This window comes from Meriones unguiculatus, chromosome 3 (assembly GCF_030254825.1).
Source record: "Meriones unguiculatus strain TT.TT164.6M chromosome 3, Bangor_MerUng_6.1, whole genome shotgun sequence".
NCBI lineage: Eukaryota > Metazoa > Chordata > Mammalia > Rodentia > Muridae > Meriones > Meriones unguiculatus.
The window spans coordinates 31831088-31857395 of NC_083351.1; the positions used below are offsets into that span (position 1 = coordinate 31831088).

Genomic DNA, 26308 nt, shown 5'->3' on the forward strand with positions numbered 1-26308 from the left:
TTGTTTGTCAGTTGCTTTGTGCTTCGGGTCATCTTTGGCATTTGGCTGTTTGGGTTTTAATTGCTGATTTACACTTTGACAGATGAGAGCTGATGTGCGAAGTTTCAGGACAAGGAAGGGTGGAAAAAAAAAAAAAAAAACCACAACCGAGAGCTTTAAAAGGCTGATTTTTCACCTACATGTTCCCCTCTATCCATCGCCACAACCCCCCTCCCAAGCCATTAAAATTCAAAAACAAGGCTGAAAGTAGAAGTTGCTATTCTTTACAGGTTAGAAGTACAGACTGAGTTATCATTTACCTTCACTAAAATCAGAAATTAATAAAACAAAAATGAATTCACATATCAGCAAGTGAAGGAGATCAAAAGTGTTAAAAAACCAAATTCTCACCCTGGAGTGCACAACACCTATGTCTCTGTACATGTGTGTACGACTCAGTTTGAATATTTTTACATTATTCAGAATAACTTCAAGAAGCAGGGCTTTGTGAAGCTAACCTTTAGGGCAGCAAACAACTCAATCACTTCTTCGTATATAAACACATATATGTTTGTATTATAATCATGTAATTAATAAAAACAGGTTCTCAGGTTATGTGAAAGAGGAGTCTCCTGGAGGTAGTTTTAAGCTTGTCATGGAGTAGAACAGGGTGGCAATCCCCACTTACCACTCCAGTGGGGGACAGGGACAGGGTGGGGGCAACAAATCTCTCTAGATAGTGCCCTGCCTTTATCCACTACTTGACAGAAGCCTGAAGACGCTGCCCAAAGCCAAAGAAGTAAGGCTGACCGCCAGTCACCTGCTATACTCCAACATCTTCTAACCGCCCCAGGGTCAGAGGAACACTAACAGCCATCCTACTAAGTGCTGACATGTACAGCTGTTACATGCATTGTATTTTCAGTTCACTGTATCCACCCATAAGTCCTATATAGTTAGAACTATGACTAACTGCACTTCGCCAATAAGGCAACTGAAGAGCAAGGGGTGTACGTCACTGAGCCAAGGCCACCCTGTTTGTAGGCGGTAGACAAAGCTCAGCTCCAGACAGTCCAGCTCTGAAGCGTGTGCTCTCAGCCACTATGCTATCTTATCCCTGGTCAGAACAGCCTCTGCCTGAGCTCTCTTCACTCTGAAAGCCCAGGGTCCTCACTTTGGGGCTTGGACACATGTAGTCAAATCCTGTTCAGTTAGTCTCCCGATAAACTCGGGGAAAGTCATGTACCTTACTCAGAATTACAAAATATAAGAGTTTGGTTACACTAAAACCCACTTTTTTCAATCAATCATAGACTGCCCTGAAGACGTAACAGCTGGGGATGAAGAAATGAAGGGCAACAGGTTAGTGAAGCAGACTCAGGCCTACTTAGGCAATTGGGTAGGAGCCCAGAGAAACTGGCTGGGCTGGGCTTTGGAACGCTGTGTTCAGTAATTCCATCCACAGTCCCAGGCACCACTGATGTCTGCCTGAAGTTTCGGCCCTAAAGAGTAGCTCATGGGCTCCCTGCTCTCTGTCGGGACAGGAGAGCGTGGCAGCAGTGCTGGCACGACAGACCTGAAAGCTAACACAACTAGCAAGCAGCATGCAGACTGACAGCCTGCCCATCATGCCCTGAGTCCTTTCCTCCCTGATGGCTGAGGTGATGTTACATCTCCCTAAACTGGCAGGAATCATGCCCTGTCTTATGGATGAAAAGGCTTGTACCTCAGACAGCATCCCATTACTTGAGAACTTGTTAAAAATGCAAATTCCTGGGCTAGCAATATAGCTCAGCGGTGGAGCACTCACCCAGCTGAGGCCCCGCATTCAAACCTCAGCACTAAAAACAAACAAAAATCACCAACAGCACTTTACTGTGCTCTGTAAAGAGTCAGTTTCATTACTTAATAACAGAACTTTTTCTCCATCTCCCTTTGTTAGAGTTATGTTTTTCCTGTTATTTCTTCAAGGGGAACAAAATTATTTAGATCAGTGATTTTCAACCTTCCTAATGCTGAGACCCTTTAATACAGTTTCTCATGTTGTGGTGACCCCAACCACAAAATTATTTTCATTGCTACTTCATAACTAATTTTGCTACTGTTACGGATTGTAATGTAAATATCTGTGTTTTCCAATGGTCTTAGGTGAGCCCTGTGAAAGGGTCTTTGGACCCTCAAAGGGGTCACAACTCAAAGGTTGAGAACCACTGATTTAGAGGAACAAATCAAATTTCTAGCTTTTACCACAGATTTTGTGAGCCCAAAGCCCTGTTGTTGGGGCCAGTGATTCTGGCTTTAAGCAATCATCCAGCTGATTCTGATACTCACTGCAGTTTGAAAACCTCTGGTCCAAACTGTAATGATGCTCCTCAGACTGAACTGTCTGAAGGTCTTATCTGTGTGGCCTGACACTCCATTTCTAACAAGCTCTCAGATGGCGTGGACTCTGCTGGTTCTCAGATCACTAGTCATGCAACTTTCCCAGTGATAGACCTTGCCCAAATGACACCTGTGATCTCACGAGACCTTCTCCTGCCTCTACCCTATCCATCCCCTTCAGCTTACCAGTTGGCTTTTCAGTGCTGCTGATGCTCTGGAGAAGTACCTGAGAACAAATGAAACTTGCCCCTGAACTAAGGAGGGACAAGATCAACTCAGAGCTCTAATTTTTATAGTGATTTGGGGGGCAGGATTCCCAGCTTTCTCACCAATTATCATCATGAACTACCTCTTCTAGGTCAATATCAAACAGTGACTCAAATATATCTCAGAGGGAAAGCCACCTACCTTACCTCAAAGGACTGTACCTATAGCTGTTGTTCCTGAATGTCCTTGATGTAGATCTTTAACTCAGAATACACCATTTATGACACCTACAGAGTGTATAAACTATTCCTTACCTAATCACTTAGCACTACGACTCCCAGGGAGCTAGAATCCAACAGAGTTGGGAGCTATGAAAGAGCATGGTTCTCAGTCTTGTGTCTTACCCAGCACTCCTAAGGGCTGTAACACATAACCTCTTTCCATTTCTATCACCACCACCTTCACACAATCTACTAACATCTCTTCTAAGTAATGTGCTTACAGGTTTCTCCATGGACTGCAGTTGCTCATTCTATTTCGCCCTTTCATTCAATAATACATTGAAACTTCCATTTCTGATTTACTAGCTTTGCTTTCAACCTCCCCATCCACACTGCACTATGAACTCTTTGTTTTGTTTTTTATTATGTAGCTGAGCTAGAACACTAAGTAGACCAGGCTGGCCTCAAACTCACAGAGCTCTGCCTGCCTCTGCCTCCTGAGTGCTGGGATCAAAGGTGTCTGTCACTATGCCCAGCTTGCACTATGGACTCTTTACCTGTAGCAATATGGGTATTTCCAAATAAGAGCTCCTGCCACAATTTAGCCCTAGGATGATCTCCTGGCTGGAATGGCTCCCCAGGCCTAGACACTGAGCACAGCCCCCAGAAGAGAGAGCCACTCATGTAACAGCCCTGTTCTGCTAACCAAAACTCAGCTTACCCCCACTGACCAGCTATCTGGGGTAACAGACTATTCCAAGGCACCTCCATTTCACTACCAAAGATTCCTTGATGTCTGTTTCTCCCTCCAAAGACTCCTTTTTGGTTCTCTCACTGCCTGTTCACCACTTTGCTGTAGGCTGGCAGCCCCGGGGGAAGGGCAGCACTAGTGTCAATCCAGCAACACTCTCGTCATGGGCTTTTAGGCTATGGCTCAATCTTTACAGCTAGAGCTCAGAACTCATCACATAAATGTAACACTGTGGGGGCAGGCTTTTTAGTATTGTGAACACCTAGGATAAGAGGATAAAAAATAATCATCCCAATGGCATCTTAATCAAAATGATGCAGAATCCTTTTTCCCAACAAGACACAGCGAAGAAAGCATCTCCTAATATCCGTTTCCTCATGTCAAACAACTGGGATGAGTCTGTAGAAGAAATGCAATCAATACAGGGGAAAGGAAAAACAAGACAGAATCGAGCAGAGAAACAAAAAGCCTATACACTCATCCTGAACATCCCCTGACTGACACTCTCGGCCGACCCTTTCTCCTTGTGCTTACCAGTCTTCTAGTTACCCTGATCCTCTTCATTAACCCTCTTACAGTCCTTCAGTGTTAACTAGACAACCACTTTTCTACTTGAGGAGTCTAAACCTCCCTGGTCTATTTAAGGTAGCACAGATCCAAATCCAAATTCCTAGCACTAGAAGTGAGAAGATGTCCTATCATTCTCCAGATACTGCCTTTCCCTTGGGATGTAGCATTTCACTCAACTGCTCCCTTCAGTGACAGCTGACATGCCAGCATGGCCTCCCTAACAATGCCCCAGCTCGCGAGCTCCCACCCTCTCCCCATCATTCCTTTGCTGACTTAGTCCATTTTGTCACATCCAACAAAAACTCTTAATTTTTCCCTCTTTGACCCTCACTCTTTGTGTCCAGACCTTATTTGTTCAAATTCTTAAACTTCTTCCAGACTTCATATGCTCCCTTATTTAAGCATCCAATAGGACTTAAATGTGAGAAATAACATAACTGATATGAGAAAAATATGTAACTGATATAAATAACCCAACTAACTCAACTGCAAAGTAGTCACTGGACTCAAATTCATCAACTGTTCTCACTCATTTCCAACATTCTGAAAAATTAGCCTAAAATCCAGACTTTCCTCCTCCTAGAACTAAGCCATTTCAACCTATTTTCCTCTGTTAAAACCCTTTGGGATTTTTTGTTTTGTGGGAGGGTGAGAGGGTTGTTTATTTTTTAAGTCCCTGTGGTAACAGTTGTGAGGCCTCAGGCTACATGCCCTTTGGCTCTTCTAAATTTCTCACAGGGTGCAGAGGATGTGCCCCTCCTGCACTCTGCTGAGCATGCAGACGGCCCATCCTCTGTCCCCTGCTACTCCTTGCTTTCCTATAATGTCAGTGTGCTGCCTGTTGGTGGTCACATATACCCACTCTCCTTGCCTCTGAGTAAGGACTAGTTCGGATTTGGCTTTTATTCCAGTAGTTGCTATCTAAAGAGCCAGAAAGGCTTTTAGTTGCCTCCAAGGTGGTTAAAATGAGCTCCTCCTCATTCCTTTGCTGACTTAGTTGGTTTTGTCACATCCAACAAAAACCCTAAAAGGCGGCTCAGTGTCACTGCTACTTTACAGACCCTGGTTTCATTCACCATGTGTCAATGATCCTATTCTTTGGAGCACTTCCCCACCACCAAACTTAGCCTAGTGCCTAACAAATCTGCATTCCAACAGCTGTCTCAGCCCTGGGGAGACCACCAGGATAATAAGAAGCTAGGGGGGATGTTTCCTAATTTGCACTAAATTATGTGGTGATTTTGTTACCAATGACCCAGTGCTCCCCAAGGAAAATTCCTGGTTCCACCCCCAGGCAACTCCACAGCCTAACTACACATCATGGCAGCTTAAAGGTATAAACCCTGGGGAAGGTAGAAAAGCAATTGGAACAGAGCAAATAAACCCATGTCGATCTTGTCTCTGCCATGCCAGCCACACAGGCAGCACCACCATGCATCGGTGCTTCATCCCTGAAATGTGTATTTTACTTCTACATCGCTATGCCTGTGCTAAAGAAAAAGGGGCCCTTTGGCTTTCACGTGGAGTTACTACACAGCCAAGACACAGTGAAGCTTGTTCCCATTCAGGAAGCACTAGTGAGGAGCCACAGGGAGTCAGAATGAGGCGCGTCCCTGTAGGGGACCACAAGAAAACAATGATTGGGGTGAGGGGAGGGTGTACCACTTTTATGGAAGCAGTGACAAAAGGACAAAAGGGACTAGTGGGCCACCCCATGCTTTCTACAATTACTGGCCACCAATAGTGGAATTCATTTATAGTGACCCTGGAAAAGGACATGTGTTAAAACAGAAATATAACTGAAAAGAAAGGCAATAATTGGTCTGATGGGCAGGGAAAAAAATTATTCTAGGAGTCAGGAGCCTGTGCAAGAACACTTACAGCTCACAGCGTCGTCATAACTCAGCCCCCTCAAGCATTTTGTGCTCTGCTTATGGTGTTAACTTTAATGCCTTAACATATAACACCATCCACGCTAACACAAAATACTACACATGCCAGATGAGGCTGAGTTATAGTTGCTGGGGGAAGCATAACTTTGAATTTCCTGATTTTGGTGCATTTAATCTCAACCATAATGCATTAACGTCGGTTTTGCATTTCATTTCCCAGTTTAGAATAGCATCAGCGTCTTCGCCTTTTTGTACAGAAAAAAAATATATATATATACAGGCTGACTGAGGCTGAAGACTGAGGGAACAAAATCTTAACAACTGAGCCCTGCTAAAAAGTGGGGCCTAGTCCGTCCTATTTGGACAAAGCTACAAACATGGCAAACTAATAGGAAAGGAGGAAAAAGAGGATTTTTTTTCTATAAGGTTCTTTCTTTTTAACCACTTAAGAGACTGTAGGAACCAAAAACAAAAAACAAGAAAGCAATTGTGGAGCAAAGAGCCATACTTGGGGGCTGGGGGCTATCTTTCAAACTTGAAGGGATGAGAAAGGGAATCAATAGAGTCTGATTTATAGTGATCTTATCCAATTTCTATAAACTTTTCCAAAACATCCCTTTCACAAAAGACCAGTAATAGTGCCAGTTTTAGGTATAATGAAACCCTTCTTCTTCTGTATTAATCCTAGTCCTCAGTCACCATCAAACCTTTCCCCAACTCTACCCTCTGAAATTAACCCAATCTCTGTACAATTTTCTATACAAGAGAAGCTCCTTTAAGTCACAAGTCTAACTCAAATACAGATGAAATCTCTCCAAAGTTTCTGAAGGGGACAGGAGAGCAATGGGCAAAGACCAAACACTAGAAAACCTCAACCCCAAAAGGTCATTTTCTCCAACATTATGGGCACTTAAATACAGACAAGAAGGAAAACAGGTCTGCTTCAAAGTAGAGAGAAAGACTACCCAGAAGACCAAGGGACTGATGGAGGCAGCAGCCAGGCCTTCAACTCCCCACATACAGAGAGCTGAACTACCCCTCCCTCCCAGGCCATCCAGACAGCTGAGGTTACTTCCTCCTCCCCACAAGCTGTGGCCTATACCTCATTTTCCTCACTTACATTTACTTTGGTCTCCTCTGAACACTGAGGTGGTGAGAGAACTTGCCCCAGGGTTAAAGATGCACAATTAGAGAGCCACCAAAGCTTTCAGGCTGCTCTCTGGACCCCAGGGTCACAACAACCATCACATCATACACATCCACACCAAATGAGCAAAGCAAACTCCTGCTGGTGAGGACAAAGAAGCCACTGCTCCCTAAACACCAGATAAAAATCTACTCCTGTATAAAAAACAATTCTTAACACGAGAAAGGAACCACATTTCTGAAACTTAGAGCCTCTAAGATACTTTAGATCATACAAATTAACATTTAAGAGAAAAAAGTGTTTTTCAATGAAAGTCTCATGTTATGTGAATACCCATCACATTAGTCTGAATAAAAGACATATAAAACAAATGAGCACCCCCCCAAAAAAACCTGTTCCTAGCAAACCAATCACTCCAGTTTCACTTAGCTGAACAAAGTACAAAAATAAACAGCAAATAATAATAATGACAAATGGAAAATGCTAGGTGTTTACTCTATTTATGACTACCATTGTCACACATCCAAGTACAACAGAGCATACACCTGTCAGTTTCTCACAGAGGCATTCCACTAAGACAGTCTCAATTAGCTGACTCAAAAGAGACTTGAAAATGAGAGACAGATGAGAGAAATGAACTCCAAACAATAGGCCCTTCCTGGGCCAAAACGCATTTCTGCCTCACACACCTGGAAGGTGTGGCATGCTTGAAATTTCAGAGGCTAAAAGATGCAGAAGCGAGCTATGCAGAGATCTTGGGTACTGAATGTAAAAGAGCCAATCACAAGATGAGCTGGGTGTTTCTCACTCTACTTCTAGCCCCAAACCCAGGAAACATGCAGGTTTTTCCCATAAAAAGCTTGTCATTGAACAGCTATCTCCCACTCTGAAAGCCGTATTATAGTCTAGTAATTTTCCTGTTTCTTCTGGAAGTTCCTTCCTATTACAATCTCAATCTTGCCTCCTTTCATTCAAGTCTGTGTGGACTATTTCTGGCCATTGTTAAAATATAGAGCACGATATTATCACATTTAATATGAATAAGAAATTAGGGTCAAAGCGGTCTTCCATTTTCTTTCTTTCTTACTAAGTTTGCTCTTTGTTTGTTGTCACGTTTGTTCCTGTTTCCTCACCTCCCTTCCTCACCTAGGCAGCAGGGCTCTCATGAGAACCTGACCTACAGCCATCTCACTACAAGTATTACCATATCTGGGATTGAAAACTTCTCTCATCCACTTTCCAAGTTTCCTCTAGGGATAGTCCAAAGAATATAGACATGTGGCCCTAAACTCGCCTCCGCACCTGTTGATGGCAGCCTTGCAGAGGCTTAATGAAGTTGAGATGCATTACATTTATCACTTTCCTCAGGTCCACTCAAATCCATCACCATGTCACAGCAAGAAGTTAGATTGATCTGACAGGATTTGCTCTTCTTCGCAAACCCATGTAAGTTATTACTCAGGATCCCACACTCTTCTAGCTGTTTGCTGATTGATTATCTGACGATCAGGCCAAGTATCTTGTCTGGAATCACAGTAAACTAACAGGTCCATAATTTCCAAGATCATTCCTATTCCCCTCTTAAAGATAAGCAAGACAGCAAATGCTTCTCTCCAAATTCTCTAAAGCAACAGCTAGTACTTAGCTAATGATGTACCTTAAGTACCCTGGGAGTCACACCATCAGGGTGACTAATTCTGGAAGAGTCTTTACTCACTGCAGACCCTGGTAAACAACACCAAGTTCTAACTCAGTGTGGGTCATGAGAAACCTTGGTGCCTCAGCCTGGGAAGCAAGTTGGTAACCTATCTATGTGTAGTATCTCTCTGCAGTGTGATGATAGACAGACAGGCAGACAGACATGGCTGTTGAAAGAGAGACAAAAGATGACACTGACCAAGCAAACTAAGCTATAAATCAGGTTCTACCTTCAAGAACTCTAGCAAGATCTTCCTCAGGACAGGTGAACAGAGCTATGTAACTATTGAACTTGCAATCCCAGTGGAGAGCTAAGAGGCACATATACATAAACTCGTTCCAGGAAGCAGCAAATGCCTTGAGGGAGTGCCAAGCAACTACGGAGAGTAATAAGAGATAAAGATGAAGCATATGCAATAGAGGTGTGTTAGATTTAGAGTCATGCCCCATTAGGACTTACTCAGAAACTGAAACTTAATTGTAAGAGAAATAATACGGTGAATTAGAATGTGGATCCTGGTTCTCAACTCAGAGACTCCACAACCAGAATTCCCACCCAACCACTCATCTCCTTGCACTGGCAGGAGCAGGAGGCAGCTCCCAAGCAACATGCCCTTCTATCTAATGTTCCTTCGCTTAGGGCACTGTCCTTGTCTAGTAGGCCTGATTACAACACTCCAGGGACAAGCCTTTACTTTAACAACAAACAGGAAAGAGAAATGAAAAAGGGATGTAGTGTCCGACCAGGTAAAACAACCTACCATCTACAGACATCCCCTCTAGAAAAAGCTAACTGTAAGAAATGAAAACAATCTATCTACTATCCCCAGTAGTCTCTGCCTCCCAAGTCCCAATGCTAAGGACTTCTCCCCTCTGGCCTCCTAGTGAAAGCTACTCTCACCAAAGCACTAGGTCTGCATATTCCAGAATTGCACACTATAGCCTAAGCATTGCAGAAGTCGCCATCCTAGAGCCCCGCACACCTGAGTCTCCACACTACAATGAACTACCACGCTGACATCTAGCCATTCCCTCACACACCCAGTGCAGTATTCTCTGCTACTAATCCAAGCTTCCTGGAGACAGTACCTTAAAAGAAAGAAGGTCTTTGTATAGTTGGTGACTAAGGAAGAAAAGCAAAGAAATTCTCCTTTCCAATAGACTAGCACCAACAGTGGCACTTATTTGGATTATCTAATGCTACAGAACCAATTATACTAAACCAAGTACAGGAACACAAGTAGTGTAATCCCACTACTTGGTAGGCTGAAATAAAAGGATGGAAAGTTCAAAGCCAGCCTGGGCTACAGAGTGAGTTCGAGGACACTCTGGCCAATACAGTGAGATACTTTATAAAGGAAAAGCAAACAGAAAGCATCCGAATAGGTATAACTTAAGCATAAAGAATCAACGGTTCTCTGTCACAGTTCCTATGAGTCAAGAATGTAGAAGGTGCTTGGCTGGCTCGGGGTCTCTCTTGGGGTTAAAGTCAGATGTCCACGAGGGCTGTGGTCAGCGAAGGCCTGACTACGGTGGCAAATTCGCTTCACACAGCTCACTAATATGACTAGTGAACTAGTGTTGGCTGTTCCTATGCATGTGTTCTCCCTGCAGTACTTTTGTCCTACTTCTGCCAGAGAAAATAAGCTAACGGAGCAAAGCAGACTGTAGTGCTTCTTCTAATCCAGCCTGTGACCACAGTCACACACTGTCTCTTCTGCTACGTTCTACAGATGAGACAAGGTTATCTATGAGTCAGTGTAAAAGTGTCAACACCAGGAGGTAAGGTCACCTCAGGAGCTGACTATTACAGTACTCCTTCAAAATACACATAGCAACGGCAGGAGAAAGAACCACAGAACCCAAAGGAAAGGGAAAGGCTGGAAAAGAAAGATTTTCATTCCCAAAAGCTGAGACTAGGGAGAAACAATACCCAATTCTTCACAGACTTCGCAGTTTCCTTGCCATAGCACACTTGTAACCAACCTGCCTTGGAAGGAAATACTTCAAAGTCAGAAGATATGAGAAAACTCTGGGTCCCAGGAAGCAAGACTCTCCTCCCTCCCTCTTGGCCACCCAACCATTTCTGAAGCAATGATACAACAGTTACCTGAGGATGAATCTGTGGCTTGTCGCATGTGGCCTCAAAGTCCAGCACTAAAAAGTAGTGATACCTCTGGGGAGGGAAGGGCACCATTGCCGCCATTGACGCGCCAAAGCCGTGGGCCGCCAGCTTTCTGGTAGATATGGAACAGAACTCCGGAACACCACAGGGAGAAAACAAGTGGGAGCCCAGCACTTTTCTTGCTCTTGAAAGTAAATACGAAGAAAAACGAGCTGCTCCAGTCTGTAAAGGTGCTAGCATTGAGCATCCAGAGGCATCTAAAACTTAGGGGAGGAAAGTTAAAAGAAAAAGAAAACAGAAAACAAACAAAAACAGAGAGCCTGGGTTACTTCCCTCCCACTGTAGCCCTATTCCATCCAATCTTCAGGGCTATCCATGCAGCCTGAGCCCCTCCCCACTGTTTCCAGGGCCTTCTTCTACACCACGGTTTTCCTTCCTGAAGTTTAAGAGCCTAACACTAGACCTGTAGTGTTACCACTACAACTCTGTCTTCCAGGTCTTTTTCAAGGCAACACACAAAACTAGCTTCATTTGTAAATGGAGCACTAGCTCAAAAGAGAGCAGAAAGAGTACTTCCAGTCACTTCTGAGGTGGCAACAGTTAACTTTAAAGCAAAGGATTCCAAAGCAATCTGAGGTGACCAACTATCTGCACAATGAGGTCCAGAAGCGGACTCAGTTTCCTGGACGCGCTTCAGCTCTCTTACATATCATTTGCTCCTGGCTCGCCTGCCTGTGACCTGACATCTCCATGGACTCTGCCTTCTCCCAGAGTATGAAAGAAAGTATGAAAACCAAGAAAATCAATCCCAGGGAGTTTTGCCCATCATAGTCTGATGATTTCCAATTCACACTAGTGAGCAGCACCCTAGGGAACAAGGGCACAGCTGGCAACAGCCTTGGGCCTTCTCATTTGCTGCCTCAGGCCTCACTCTCTCCTAGAGGCCCTGGACGATTATGAGGCCTTTTAAAAAGGAAGGGGAGAGAGAAAACCCAGATGTGGCAGTAATGGGAGTATTTCTAAAAGTCTAATAAAGTTTTCTGAGGGAACATGTGCAAAGAAAAAAAATATTTTTCCTTTGCATTTTCCCTTTAAATTCACAGTATCTGTTCTCCTCTGAGGGCTAACTAAATATAAAAATCAAAGCCTAAGTTTTACTCACAAATAACTCGATCTGAGAGAGGGGGAAACAAGCAGAGATGTAGAAATTGTGTCCTTCCCCGCACTACTGCCAATACTCAAATTTCACTCAACTTTAATTCTCAAACAAGAAAACTTACCATTTCATACACAAATTGCCTTCAGTTTATGCTTCCTAATGCCACATTCCAATAGAACCAAAGGCTTGCCTCTGACGAGCTATACAAGGAGACACTGTCTCCCTGAAATGGGGTACAATGAGGTCACTAGCACCTGAACAAAAGAGTACAATGCCAAGTATGACTTTTTTTTTCCCAGCTCTCTTCTCACTGAAAAGTTTAAGATAATCACTTGTCTGTATATCTACTAGGATACGTACTAGTGTGGGATCTATGTTTCTGTATGAAACATGAAATACCATGGGGATTTCGTGAAGACTGAAACTGATTCTTCATAAATCCTACACAAGCACAGCATTTGTTTTTATCATTGCTTTACAGCTTCCCCCAAAACTCTTAGTTCAGGGAGATAACAGCAAACTTAAGTTTCACTATGTAATATCCTGGAAAGGCAAAAAGACCAATGTCCCTTTGAAAGCCAGACTCCCAAAATAAACCCATTCTATCACTCACTCCCCAACAGTACCAGGAAAACTTCAACAGCAGGATGATAATGGCTCCATTACCCATTCTAGGTTAGATGCAAAGTCCTTCTGGACCTTACACCTCTTCTAATCAATTGAGCCAGGTAGAAATACTTCTGAAACTCTTAATGTGTCTACAGTATACACAGTACATAAATCAACTAGCCTCTGCCTGCCATATACTACAGGCAATTGTCTTGACTAACAGGCAGTCCAGTTTGTGTTGACTTCAGCACTTACTGGCTAGCTATGGCACCATGGGAATGCTGTTCTTCAATTTCCTGCCTATACAACAACAATAATAACAGTATCTACTTTTGTTTTGTTGTTTGTTTGGGGGGTTTTGTTTGTTTTTTGTTTGTTTGTTTTGGTTTTTCTGAGACAGGGTTTCTCTGTGTAGCCTTGACTGTCCTAGACTCACTTTGTAGACCAGGCTGGCCTCTAACTCACAGAGATCCACCTGCCTCTACCTCCCTGAGTGCTAGGATGAAAGGCATGTGCCACCACACCCGGCTTCCAGTACTTGTAAAGTGAGAATGGAATGAGAAAGAAGTAAACATGGAGAGCAAGCAGCGTCTGGTCGCTGGCTCAGAAAGAATTAGTCACTTTTACCACTACAGCTGCCCAGCTGGCTCTTTCCTCTGCTGACAGTGCTCACAGAGCTGTCCCCTGCGTCCCTGTGATTCTCCAGGCCTCCCAAAGGGCACAGCATATACAGCCCACCTCTTCCCTTCAACACTGGTAACAATGTCTCCTTGCTTACAGGCTGCTCTCTCACCTGACTCCATATACAAAAGAACCACTTGAAAGATGTCTTAAGACTATAGAAGGCTCAACATTTGAGCACAGGCTGCTCTTCCAGAGCACCTGAGTTTAATTCCCAGCATCCCCAGGGTAGCTCACAACTATCTACAGCTCCAGTCCCAGGGAACTGGATACCCTCTTCTGGCTTCTGCGAACACTGCATGCACACGGTGCACAGACATACATGCAGGCAAGCAAAACACCCATAGATGTAAAAATAATAAAACAGACATCAGGAGGTCAGGCTTCCACATGTCAACACCAACTGCCCTCCTAACAACCAAATTCAGACTGAGTCAAGGGCAATGGTAGTGCTTCATCTTCCCTTTGTAAAAACTTCAATGCTAAATCCATTAAATACAGTAAAGAAAGACAAACATCTACATCAGTTGGAGTCGGAAGAGGGGTCTAGATGAAGGGTAAAAGCCCAAGCAGGTGAGAAGGGCATCCATGCAGAGGTAGCAGGCTGTATCATGTCAGCACTCATGGCAGGCACAGAGGGCATTCCCACCAAAAGGAATTTAATAAGATTCATGGGCAACATAAAAAAGGCACTCCTGAGGGAAAGGTAAAGGGCCAGTAACAACAGAATAGTTACATACAAAAAAGATGAATAAAACGTATATATTAAGGATAATGGAGGTGGCTGGAGAGATGGCTCAGAGGTTAAGAGCACTGTCTGCTCTTCCAGAGGTCCTGAGTTCAATTCCCAGCACCCACATGGTGGCTCACAACCATCTATAATGTGATCTGATGATTTGATGCCCTCTTCTGGCGTGCAGGTGTAGATCCAGATAGAACACTCGTGTGCTTTAACTAAATAAATCCTTTTAAAAAAAAAAAGGGGGGGTAATGGAAACCAGGTTTTCAATTCTGAAAAAATAATAATAATAATAATAATAAGACTTGTGGTGTTGCTTTAGAATTGGCAACAAGAATCATATTTCTGGTAAAGATGTGTTTATGAATACATAAACATAGACATAACTAAAAGTAGGATTACACACTCATACACACACACACAGATTTACACTCTAGCACTGACTAAGGATGGGTCAACAGCAAGGAGCACAGCTAGCACACCAGTGCCTTCCAAGTACCATTTTCCACCAAATGAACCATTCTCCTTGGAGAACTGGCAAGAAAACTACAAGCTGAGCCTAAGATATCCTGCAAAAAAAAGGAAGAGAATGTTCAAAGAATAACAGAAACAAGTCAAAGGGACTCAAAAATCCACCTTGAAGGGATGCCTGCTGGTCAAAAAAGATAGTGGTGGATTATAATGCAATGAATAAGCTTGGATGATGTAATAAATAAAACTAAAATCTATGGAGGGATATAAACATGGCTTCAATGTATTTCTCCACAGAACCCTTATTAGTTACTGTAAGAAGTGATTTTATGACAGCAAAGACAAGCAGAGGTCACCTTACACAACTGGTTACAAATAAGCATCACTGCTAGATATGATGGTACACACCTTTAATCTCAGCACCTGGGAGGCTGAGACCAGAATACAAGGCCAGCCTGGTGCACACAGTGCGCTCCAAGTCTGCCAGAGTTACGTGGTGAGACCCTGTCCCCCCAAACACATTAATAACTGGATAAATCATCACATGCCATTTGACAGGATATAATGAGAACAAAGGATCATTTCTGATATTCCTGCTGAAAAGGCATAATATGAGCCTAATTATAACAAAGTTATCAGACAAACTCTAACCAGCCAATAATATTCTCAAGTATCAAAGTCATGAGTATCAAGGAAAACTTACTGAGGAAAGTCTAAAGAGACTACAGACTTGATATCTACATGCAACCCGCAGTTATCAGCCATCCCCTTTTGCAAAGGGCCTTCCCCAGACAACTAATAAAACTTGAATGGGATTTGTGGACTAGATAGAGGTTAACATATCCATGTTAATTATCTGATTTTGGTAGTTGTATTGTAGTTAGGTAAGAAAGGTCCCACTTATAGAAAATACACATCAAGTATCCTTATTAATGGCTCATTAGTTCAGGACCTTAATTCTCAAATGGTTCAGAAAAGAAATTTTTGTCCTGCACTTCTGATTTTTATGTAAATTTGGGTTGTTTCAAACTTTTTAAAAATACTTTTAAAAACCCAATTTAAGGCCGAGAGTTTAGCTCTGTGGTGGGGCTCTGTGTTCAATCCCCAGCACAGTAAGTTAAATAAATTAAATTCATGTGCAATGTTGTTTTAAAAACAAAACACACAGAGCATGAGAGATCTCACAGTACCTAGAGAAGGTAGGCTGCACAGTCTCCTCTAGCACCAAGAGCTAAGGGGGTGGGGAAACAGCTCTCACTACATCACATCTCAGCTCTCAATGCCACTGAGTCCCCACTGGAAAAGCCACCACTTAATGCCCTTTATCTGCCAGCCCTTTCAGAAACACCCCCATAATTCCTGCAATGGCATCCCGCCTGCTCTTGCATCTGCTAGCAGTCTAAGGATTTCTTTTCCATTGATATCTTTATACTTTAGCCAAAAGTGTGCAGAATTTAAGTCTATAGCTCCAACATCAACTAGGACTTTGGTATCTAGTTGAGGGGAAGAACTCAATTTAAGATGCTCTGTATTTCTGTACAACATTTTTTATCAGAGACCATGATTTATTCATATTTATCCTCAAACATCTTTTCTGTATAGCAAACTGAAAACAAGTAATCAGGCTACAGAAAGAAAAAAAAGTGACTTTCATCTGAAGGGATCACCTCCCCAACGGGGACAGGGAGGGTAAATAGGGACTGCCCTGAGGCCGCCTGATTTGGAGAAACAGGCCTGAGCCTCAGCCCCTGGAGGATGGTCTCTGTGCACAGCGTTTACACAACAGACACCAATGGTTCCTCTGCAGCCATTACTGTCTATCAGGTAAATAACACATGTGCCAAAACACACATTTAATGAGGGAAATAATATGCCTTTATAAAAAGACTCAATCTGTATTTACCTGAGAGACCAAAGAAGCACCAAATCACCAGATTAGTGGAACCACAGAGGAGTCGTTCTGGTGTCTTGGGTAAATAGACATTTTATAGCCTCCATTACTGGAAAGGGAAGGGAGGGAAGGAGGGGGTCATCCTTCAATATCCACACACACTGGCTGGAGGAGCTTCAGAGATAGGACAAGCTGAGAAGTCCATCAAGAAACATGTGGGCTCCTGACCCTCCATCTCTCCAGCCACACAGACTTGAAATCTCTGGGGGCAAACAGGTCAATGCCATCTCCGGATCCAATGCACACCATTAAAAACCACATCGGGAAGCAGGACTACATTCCAAAGACACTCAAAGGTACTGGAGGCAGGTACTGAGTCCAATGACTCAAGAACCTGGACCACCAAGCTTTAGCTTCCCAGTCCCACAAAAGATCCTTGTCCTAAGATGATTTAGCAATTATACTCAAATACCTAAGTCATAGAAACAACTAAGATACCTGTCTGGAACCTATTTGGTCCCAGGTTTTGACCTAGGCAGCTAAAAATAGCTTGAGAAACATGTAAATAAACTGCACGCCTTAAAAGCCATACTATTCAACTGAATGATGCACTTTTACTGCCAGGGCACATCTGTGAAAATCACAGTCAAAAAAGAAGAAAACTTAAGAGGCAAACACAGGCCAGCCAGCCACGGAGAAGCCCAGGAAGAGGAAAGGAATACCCAAGAGACACTAGACAAGAAAGAGAAATAGCCAGGCATGGTGGTGCACACCTTTCATCTCAGCATGCAGGAGGTAGAAGCAGGCAGATCTCTGTGAGTTGGAGGTCAGCCAGGGATACATGGTGAACCCTGTTTCAAAGACAAGAATGGAGGAAGGAAGGAAAGGAGGAGAGAGGAAAAGAGATAACAGAATCCAAGGCTCCAACTCCAACACCACTGCTCACTCTCATGCAAGAAGCAGGCCTTACACACTGGCCTCCAAACTTCTCTGCACTATCACAGAAGAGACAAGAGCCCAAGTGCTCTGGCTTGTTCGCTAAAGGCTACACATTCCAAGCCTGATGTTCCTGGCAACTTCAACACTTTTTGATAGTTAAAAAGTGGGAAGGAGCCTGACAATATTTTTTCTTAAGAACACATTATCTCATTGGAAATAAATCATGATAATCTTGCAAAAAAAAAAAAAAAAGGAGTGGGAAGGAAGTAAGAGGAACTCTAATGAGTCCTCATCTCAATGGGACATTCCCTTCTCCATACTCCATCGCTGCCTTGGCCTATAGCCACAGTTGCTGCTGCTTCCAGACAGGGTTATCAGAGCTCTCAGACATCAGGAACAGCTGCTAACCTCAAGCCACCAGCAGCACCGCGGTCACCAAAAGTGTCAAGAACAAATTCTGATGACATCAATCGGGATATCTCAGTAGCTCAAGGCAACACAAGAGGCAATTCTTTAGGATCTGTCTGCTGTTTGCTAGACCACCAGCCATGCTTACTTGCAAACTCCTTCTTTAGGGCCAAAGCTGGTGATGTCTCTTCACAAAGTCCTACAGACCAGATGCCTCTCCATGACAAACCTTTCCTAATAAAACATGGATAAAGCTAGAGGTGAGGAAGTATGGCCATCCCCTAAGTACTCCCTGCCCTTGCAGAGACATATCTGCAACAGTGGCATCCAAAGCTGTTCAAATCCTTCCACTGTCCTTCCATTCCCGCTAGTAAGCTAGTGTTGAAGCAGAGTCAGGGCAGCACAGTTACTAAAATACTGATATCGGACAGACCTATATTTGAGCCCTACCTCTATTACACATCCTTGGTAAGAATACCTATATCTTTTTGGGTTCAAGTCAACCCCAAAAGCTTTTTACACACTCGTACATGATCAAATAAAAGGGAGCTACTATTGTCAACACATAAGAAAGAGGAAAGGAAAATGCCGTTTTCTGAAAACCTACGATAGCCCAGGCACTGTGCTGCTAAGTTACGTATTTCGCCTCATTTAATCCTCTAACAATCATGGAAAATAGTAAACATATTCCTGTCTTACACATGAGGAAACTGACTCATGGCACTCAGTCCTTTGTAGGCCCACTTTCTTCTTCCATGTTCAATGGCTCTTATGTCCCTACTTGCCTGATTTGACTACTTTACAAGAATAGTAACTCATATTAACTCCAATTCTTCTTTAAATAACTTAACCTTAAGAATAATGAAATCTAAGCCATCCAAATCTGTGTATGTATAATACAAATTATATATATTTTAAACATATATAGAGACAGTTTTTTTGTTTTTGTTTTTGTTTTGTTTTTTTTTATACTTTAACCCTGAGCACAAAGCAGCAACAGAGGGCACAGTGGATTGAAGTAACTGCAGTGCTGTACACAGACATCAAAGACTGTTCCTAGACACACTTCAGATGTGACTATTCCCACACTATAGTATGAAAAACTCCAAGGAAGTGGAGGCATTTCCTTCTACAAATCGGGCCTTGGCAAATGTTGCTCCCTCTATGTTAAAAAAGCACTGCCATTTTTCACCAGCAAATTAACACTTTCTTTAAAACCTGGCTAAGCCCCACCCTTTTCATAGATTTCTCCGCTACTCCATGATAAAGTTAGTGGCTTCCACGTGACCCAGCAGCACAGTTTACTCTAAGTTCGCGACTTTTATCTTCTCACTATACAGTGACACATTAAGTATCTGTCTCTTCTGCTACTAACAATGTTCAAAGAGGAAGGAAGGATGGAGGGCAGCAACAGAGGCATCCATGTATGCATAAAAAACGTATTTTGTAACTTTTTATTTTCTTCTCAGATGCTTTCTTGCATTTTAAATTTTCACACAGTTTGAAAGAGGAACACAGAGTTTTAATCTAAATGGCACATGAGTTTTAGAAGTCTGAAAAACAGAGTTGGCTTCTTAAAAGCAACAATTATATTTTATTCATTCTTTATCCCCAGCACAGAGCCAGGCACAATTTAGAAAGTAAAGACTTGCTAAATGAATTAATATGCACAAAGCCATGATGGCAACTACTCTAGAAGTAGAATGTGCTACAACAGAGAAGCTAAAGCACACCAAAGCTAGCTAGCTTCCTTCCATCCTTTTTCCCTTTCTACAGCCCAACCATTCTCTCTCCAACAGAAAGGGAGAGACAGAGACAGAGACAGAGAGAGGTAGAGACCGAGAAAGAAAGACACACAGAGAAAGAATGACTCTGCCTCGGTGTAGGAATACTATTAAAAGGATTAATTTAGGGGACCGTGTTTGGACTGTCACATCCAATCACTGCACACAGATCTACAGCTTCCCAAATCAGGCTCATGCAAAAAGGAATCAATGGCAAGGACACAGAGGGCCTGAACAGGCATACTAATGGGCTCCTGAGGTGCCAGCGGCCAGCTTTGACACTCCCATAAATTATCTGCCTTTTGATTTTACCTGTAGCTGTGGGGCACAAGGCACAATTTTGAACATATCAAAGCAATCCCTCCTAACCCAGGGTTCCCCAAGGAATGTCCCCCAAAGGAGGAAGAGGCCAAAAACAACAACTAAAGGGAATCTGCTTCCCAACAGGTCTGGTCCTCAAAATCACCAATTAAAACCCAACAGAACCCAATAGATAAGGCAGGATTTAAACAAAGTTGAGAGACATGGATGGGGCATGTATCACACTCTGCAATGAGTATGCCTCTCTCACTCAAGAGAGGAGAAGGCACAACAATCAACTAGCACAATTCCATCTGGAGACAAGTCTGCACTAGCTTTAACAGTACCTTAACCTTCTTTGGCCCCAGTTTCCTCACTTGGTAGCAAGGTGTACCAAAGTGGATCACACGTCTCACTTCCCAGAGTGGGAGGGAAAAATGGAGGCACTTTACAGAAATGCAGGGCCAGTAATGTGACAACACTAATAAATGACCCCAAGGAGTCAGACAGTCAGCAACATGGGTGAGTCTGGTTTGGGAAACTGCTTACTCCACTCACTTTACTGATGGTGTGAGGACTATGGAACTTTTACTCTGTACACATTTTCCACAGTGAAAAACAGTGCCTGGCTTTAGTTGTAACTGCCTCCTGTAGGCCAGCTAAGCTTTTACTATATGAAAACTGCGGACTTAAAGATTATAAAGCCAAAATTCTATCACCCAACTCCCTCCTGCTTTTGTGCAGAATATTAGCACACTTGCCTTTAATCCCAGCACTTGAAAGGCAAAGGCAAACAGATATGAATTTGAGGCTAGCCTGGTCTCACAGAGTTTCAGACCAGCCACAGTAAGAGCCTGTCTAAAAATTAAACAACCACAACAAAACAATCAATACACTACGAGCTTTGTCTACACGAAATTAAAGCCTTCAAACAATGCTATGTAATCCCACTATCTCCATTTTCGACTACAAAGTGAAGTTCAGAGATGTAAGTCATTTGTCCAAGGTCACAGAAACACTACTATCAGAAATCTGCAGGCTTCCCTACCTCACCACCAGTACCGGGAGGCTCATAGGAAGAGGAAGAAAGAGGGAAAGGACAGAGTGGGATTCTGAGCTCTAAACTACTCACACTCAACAACTTTATTAGGCTTAAGGCACACTATCACACCTGATTTGGCAGTTCCAAAATCGGGCATGGGTTACACTCTGCAATGAGTATGCCTCTCTCACTCAAGAGAGGAGAAGGCACAGTCTGCTACAAGCAAGGAAAAAAGAGACCAAGGGACATATAAGGAGGACCACTGCCTAGAAAGCTCAGGAATGAGGGCTCAAGCGCTCCATTTAGTCCATACTTGAGTCAACAGAAAATAGTTCCCAAAACATTTTAATCTGTTATATCCTGACTCTCTTCCTTTAAAATCTTTTTGCCCCTTCAATCCACTCTTCACATTAATATCAAAACAAGCCTTCTACATCACAAATTTCATAATTATAATCTTTTGTTTTTGTTTTTGTTTTGCTATGTAGCACAGGCTGGCCTTAAATTAGCCATTCTCCTGCCTTAGCCTTCCAATTACAGGATATACTGCTACCCTGAGATGCTTACAATCTTTTAATTTTACTCTAATCTTTAATCTTACTGTTCCAACCTAGAGAGAGGCAAACTATGGTCCATGAGCCAAATCCAGGTGCCACCTGCTTTTACAAATAATTTTTTCTAGAACACTGTCATGTTCACCTTCATACCCTCCACAGCTGCTGCAAAGCTCCCTACAGGCTGAATAGTTTTAAAAGAGTCACAAAGCCTAAGTTTGTACTCTGTCCTTAATAAGAAAAGCTTGCTAACTTTTAGTCTTTATACCCTCCACCTACCCATTCTCACCCCAGCATCTGACCGGAGTTTCTAAGGCCCTAGACGCTGTTTACCTTTCCTGCTTCATTTCCCATCTGCTTTTTAGTCACACTGAACTTCCTCAAACTCAACAGAAGTTATGATACTTGGTCCCATGTTTATTTAATTCCAGGTAAGGGGGTTGATTCCTCTGAAAAGCCACCTCAGAGTCTACAAGTTCACATTAAGGACACCTCTGCAGTGCTATTGGGGGTATCATAAGTGCTGTATTACTGTTGGCCGTGCTATGGATCTTAAAGCTCTGGACATGATGGGCAGTCTTGTTTTCCATTATAATCCCAGGAACCAGTAAAGTGTCTGGGCCTTAGTTACTGAACAAATAACTTTCAACTCCCTGAATATCAATCATCAAAAGTCCACCTTTTTAGTTAGTCCAGGTACAAGTAGGTGGGAACTCTTCACTCAAGGTGACACACAACTCAAATGAAACCCAAATCCCAAAGGTTTCGGTCAGATATATCACAAGAGTCACATAGGAGGTGGTCTTACTGTTGAGTTAAGATGAGTATTTCTCAGAGTATAGGGCTATCCCAGCTCTACTCAATTACCCTAAAGGCAATGGAGGTGTTCATTAAAAAAATCCATGGCTGGACACAGTAGTCCGTGCTCATAGTCCCAGTTACCAAGGAGAGTCTGAAGCAGGAGGACTGCAGTCTGAGGCCAGTCTGCTCAATTTAGTTACCATCAAATATAAATAGGAAGGAAGAAGGGAAGGAAGGAAGGAAATAAGGCAGGCAGGTGGGCAGTCAGGCCGGCCAGAATATTGTTCCGTGGTGGCATGCTTGCCTGGCATGCTGCAAAGTCCTGGGTTCGTTCCCCACTACTGAGGAGATTAAAAAAAAAAAAAAAAAAAAAGCAAGTCATGACAGAACTGGAGAGTAGAGATCGCTCATCTCCAACTCTCACTCTAAAGCTTTTGGTGAATTTCAGTTTCACTAAGTTTGAACATATGCTACCTTATCAGAAGCTACAGAACATTATCATCTGTAGCAGCTCCATCCCATACCAACCAAACCCAACAGTCAGACACAAAACCCAACAGTCAGACACCAAACGTGATCATGCAACAGGATTCTCACCTCTCCTTACTTCGAAGATGCCAAGACTGGCAGCTGGAGACGCTGAAGGGTCTGTGAGAGCTGGAAAGGCCCAGTGCTGTGGACAAATACACATCTCTGCAACAGGTATCTTTCAATTCAAAGGTTCAAATCCTCAGTAAGGGTCACTCTTAAACTCATAAATTCAAACTATATTGAAAATATAGTGCTCTCTGTGGAAAGACAATGGCCCCTACAGGCCTTTCAGATGCTATTAACAGGTGTGTGTGTGTGTGTGTGTGTATGTGTGTATTTACTAGTGTATATAATATACTAGTTCATGTTCTCTAGTATATTATCCACCTTGAGGAAGTTTATCTTCTAGAAAAACCAAGTATTCATAATATCTGAGCCTCAACTAAGAATGATTATCATGAGGTGGTGGTTCACTGGGTAATTTCCGAATCCTGTCAGAAAAGGACATGAGGCTTGAACTATTCAGAACTCAGGAACTGGGGCTGAGCCAGGACTGGAGAAAAGGGTTCATTGACACAAACCTATAGACAGTAACTACTGGAATGGAAGCACAGAACAGGAAACACTTTCAAAATACTTCCAAGTCTGCCTCAAATTCTAAGAAAGTCAAGGTAGCCAAATTCCAAGTCAACACACCAAGGGAGCCAGGCACGGGCAGCAGATGCAGGAGAGGCCAGCCAAGTCCACACATCAAGACCATCTACAAATATTTTTTTAAAATGAAAGCATCAAGGACTGTCTATCATATTTATCACCTAATTCAGATATTCTAAAGGACCAGAAATCACAGCCATGATCTTGGAAGCTAGTGAAGCCCAGGGCGCAGATCCTTCTAATCCTGTCTACTACTCCACACACTAAGGCTTCCTCCAACCTGATCCCCCTGGGAACAGGCCACTTCCCAATTTATCCCTCCACGGGGTAAACGTTTCAAAATGAAACGGAATAAGAACACTTTTATTTGGAAATTTCAAGTTGGAGGGAGCTCTTAGGCAAGTTCTATGACCTAGCTAGCTGATTATTTACAGGATCTTTGGGCAGGAATTGTTAATGAGCTTTTAATTTGGAGTGCTTAAGTTGCCAAAGTGCTCCGAGCTCCAGTGAAGCACCACAGAATCCATAAAGGAAACCTTATCAATCACTTCCCGGCAGCTCCCTTCCCCCATTCAGCACCTGCCGACAGGCAGTCAAGTGGGTTTCTAACCAAGATCACAGGCACACATTAGCGGAGTCACACTCCGAGTCGCTGTTTATAAATTGGCTTTTAAATGGTAGGGGATTCAAGTATAATATACCTAAGGTCCAAGAAAGAGCCCACTAAAACAAGGTATACCGTGTATGATAGAGTCAGAATAAAGCTGAATTTGATGAAGCCAGTTTCTGGTACAAACTCTACGGTCAAAAATCATTCAGCCAATCACAACTGACTATAGTTAAATAGATTAGCCAATGGGATTCATGTTTTTGCTGCCCTTACACTGGGAAACCCATGAAATGCACTACCAAATGCATGCCACAGAAATGGCCAGAAACAACTGCTGGTCCTAGTCGTTACAAAGTCCAGTCTGAGGGACAAACTCTGTATCCCCAGATGAAGGGCCCACAGGTCAACATTAAGCAGTGGGCATTTTGCAACAATTCAACCCGAGTCATGCTTTCTTTATTTTAAGAAAACACCTGTTGCTGGTCCCTTTTCACTAACGGCACACAAAAAGCTATCCAGGTGAAGGCCCTTTCTCCAACTCTGTCCACCATCATTACTACCCACAGCTCGTGACTTACAAGGAAGTAAAGAGTTAACATGTGTGCGTGTGCCAGGGTGCAGAGGGAGTAGTCTATTTATCTACTAATGCCTCTGGCCAAACCCCCCTCTCTCTCCAGCAATCTCAAGTCAGGACCTTCCATCGACTCACCCAATCTGCCTTGCAAAGCCAAGCTCCCCCACAGGCCCCTATCTCCCCCTTCGCCAAGAGTTAGAACATGCATTCAGGGTGAGCACAGAGACCAGTAACCCAGGCTGCCTAAAAGTATGCACGCCACGACCCATAGCCCGCATGCATTAACCAGGGCCCAAGCTAGGGGCCCTCTCAGTCTCACCCACCCCAGGGTGTTGCCCCCAGCTCGGGCCCATCCAGGTCCAGGGAAGAGTAAGGGGAGGGGCAGGGGGCCAGGAGACCAGCCCTCCTTCCCAGGGCCGCCCCCGCCCCCCGTCAGCTGCCGGAGAGGCTGTCGCCATGGCAACGCCCCCTCCTCCGGGCCAGCGCGGCAGGCTCTCTCCAGGTGCAGGCCCCGACGTCTCCCTCGACCTCAGCAGGCGCTCGGGGCAGTTGACGGCAGCGGGCACGGCCCGCGCCGCCTGCGGCGCTGGCCAGGCAGAAGCAGGGCCAGCTCCGCCCGCTTCCCACAGCCCGTTCCAGGCCGCCTCAACAGCGGCAGCCAGCACCACGAGTCCACAACACACCGACTCACCTCCGCGCACTCTGACCCCGACCGACGCGGTGGACGGGCGGGCGTAGTAGCCAACCGCTGAGCCCGCCGCTGGCGCCTTTGGCCAATGAACTGCAACTAAGGCGGGGCCTCGTCGCCCCAAACGCTCTTTCTCCCGCTGACATGCGCGCTAAGGTGTGTCAAGATGGTGACCGTTGGCACTGGGCCTTCTGGGACTTGTAGTTTGGAGGAGACACGTATTCAGAAGAGAAGGGAGGGTCACTTCTAAACAGTGAAAGGAATTTTCTTAAAAATAAATAAATGATAATAATAAAATAAACAGAAAACTTCGCCAGGCCTAGAATGACCGAGGTGCTCTACTACTTTTCCCCACCTTCACTGTAGGCACTCGGTGAGTATGGGTTTAGGAGACATTCTCTTTAGTTGCCCTTCTGTGATTCATTCGTCAGCAAGTAATCGTTATCTACTTTCTGATGTGGCCTGAGGGAGATCTGGAAAGAAGGGAGGCGAATTCAGCAAAGAAGAAAATGGTTAGATTTCTGAAGGGCCTCTCTGAGGAAGAAACTGCTGGCTTGTTGGGGCCTTCAGGGGAAATGTCAGGGTTAAAAAAATATTCTGGCCCAGCTGTAGGGGGGCTTCCACGGTTTCTCCCGGCAGCTGGGAAAAACGCACACCTAAGCGGTGGGTGAGGGTCTCCATCTTAGCTAAGCTTCTCTGAGAAGTCATGGATACCACGTTATGAAATGGGAAGCTTCAGTCTTAAGCCACTGATGATTTTGACAGCCTCTCAGTCAGTCAGATCCATCTTAGGAGCCATCATCAGTTTCCAAGCTTTTCTGTCTGCCACCTGCTATTTTCACTTAAGACAGCTGATATCAGTTGTGGACCCTGGCACCTCTGAGATCTTAACATAATGGTT

At 43.8% G+C, this 26308-nt stretch overlaps 1 protein-coding gene across 8 annotated transcripts in view; it reads right to left on the reverse strand.

Annotated features, from left to right (window-relative positions):
* The window catches only part of Eri3 (ERI1 exoribonuclease family member 3), a 128849-nt gene extending 103399 nt beyond the window's left edge, over nt 1–25450 (reverse strand). For 2 of the 8 annotated variants that reach the window (XM_021633390.2, XM_021633386.2), the window contains exons 1-3: nt 25043–25404; nt 22948–23023; nt 10958–11235 (exon numbers count right to left, since the gene is read on the reverse strand). In XM_021633390.2, coding sequence (XP_021489065.1) covers nt 10958–11235; nt 22948–23023; nt 25043–25177 — 489 coding nt within the window. In that variant the 5' untranslated portion in view covers nt 25178–25404. The other 6 variants (XM_060379738.1, XM_021633391.2, XM_021633389.2 and 3 more) reach the window with 6 other exon arrangements.
* Nucleotides 25451–26308: the final 858 nt, after the last annotated feature.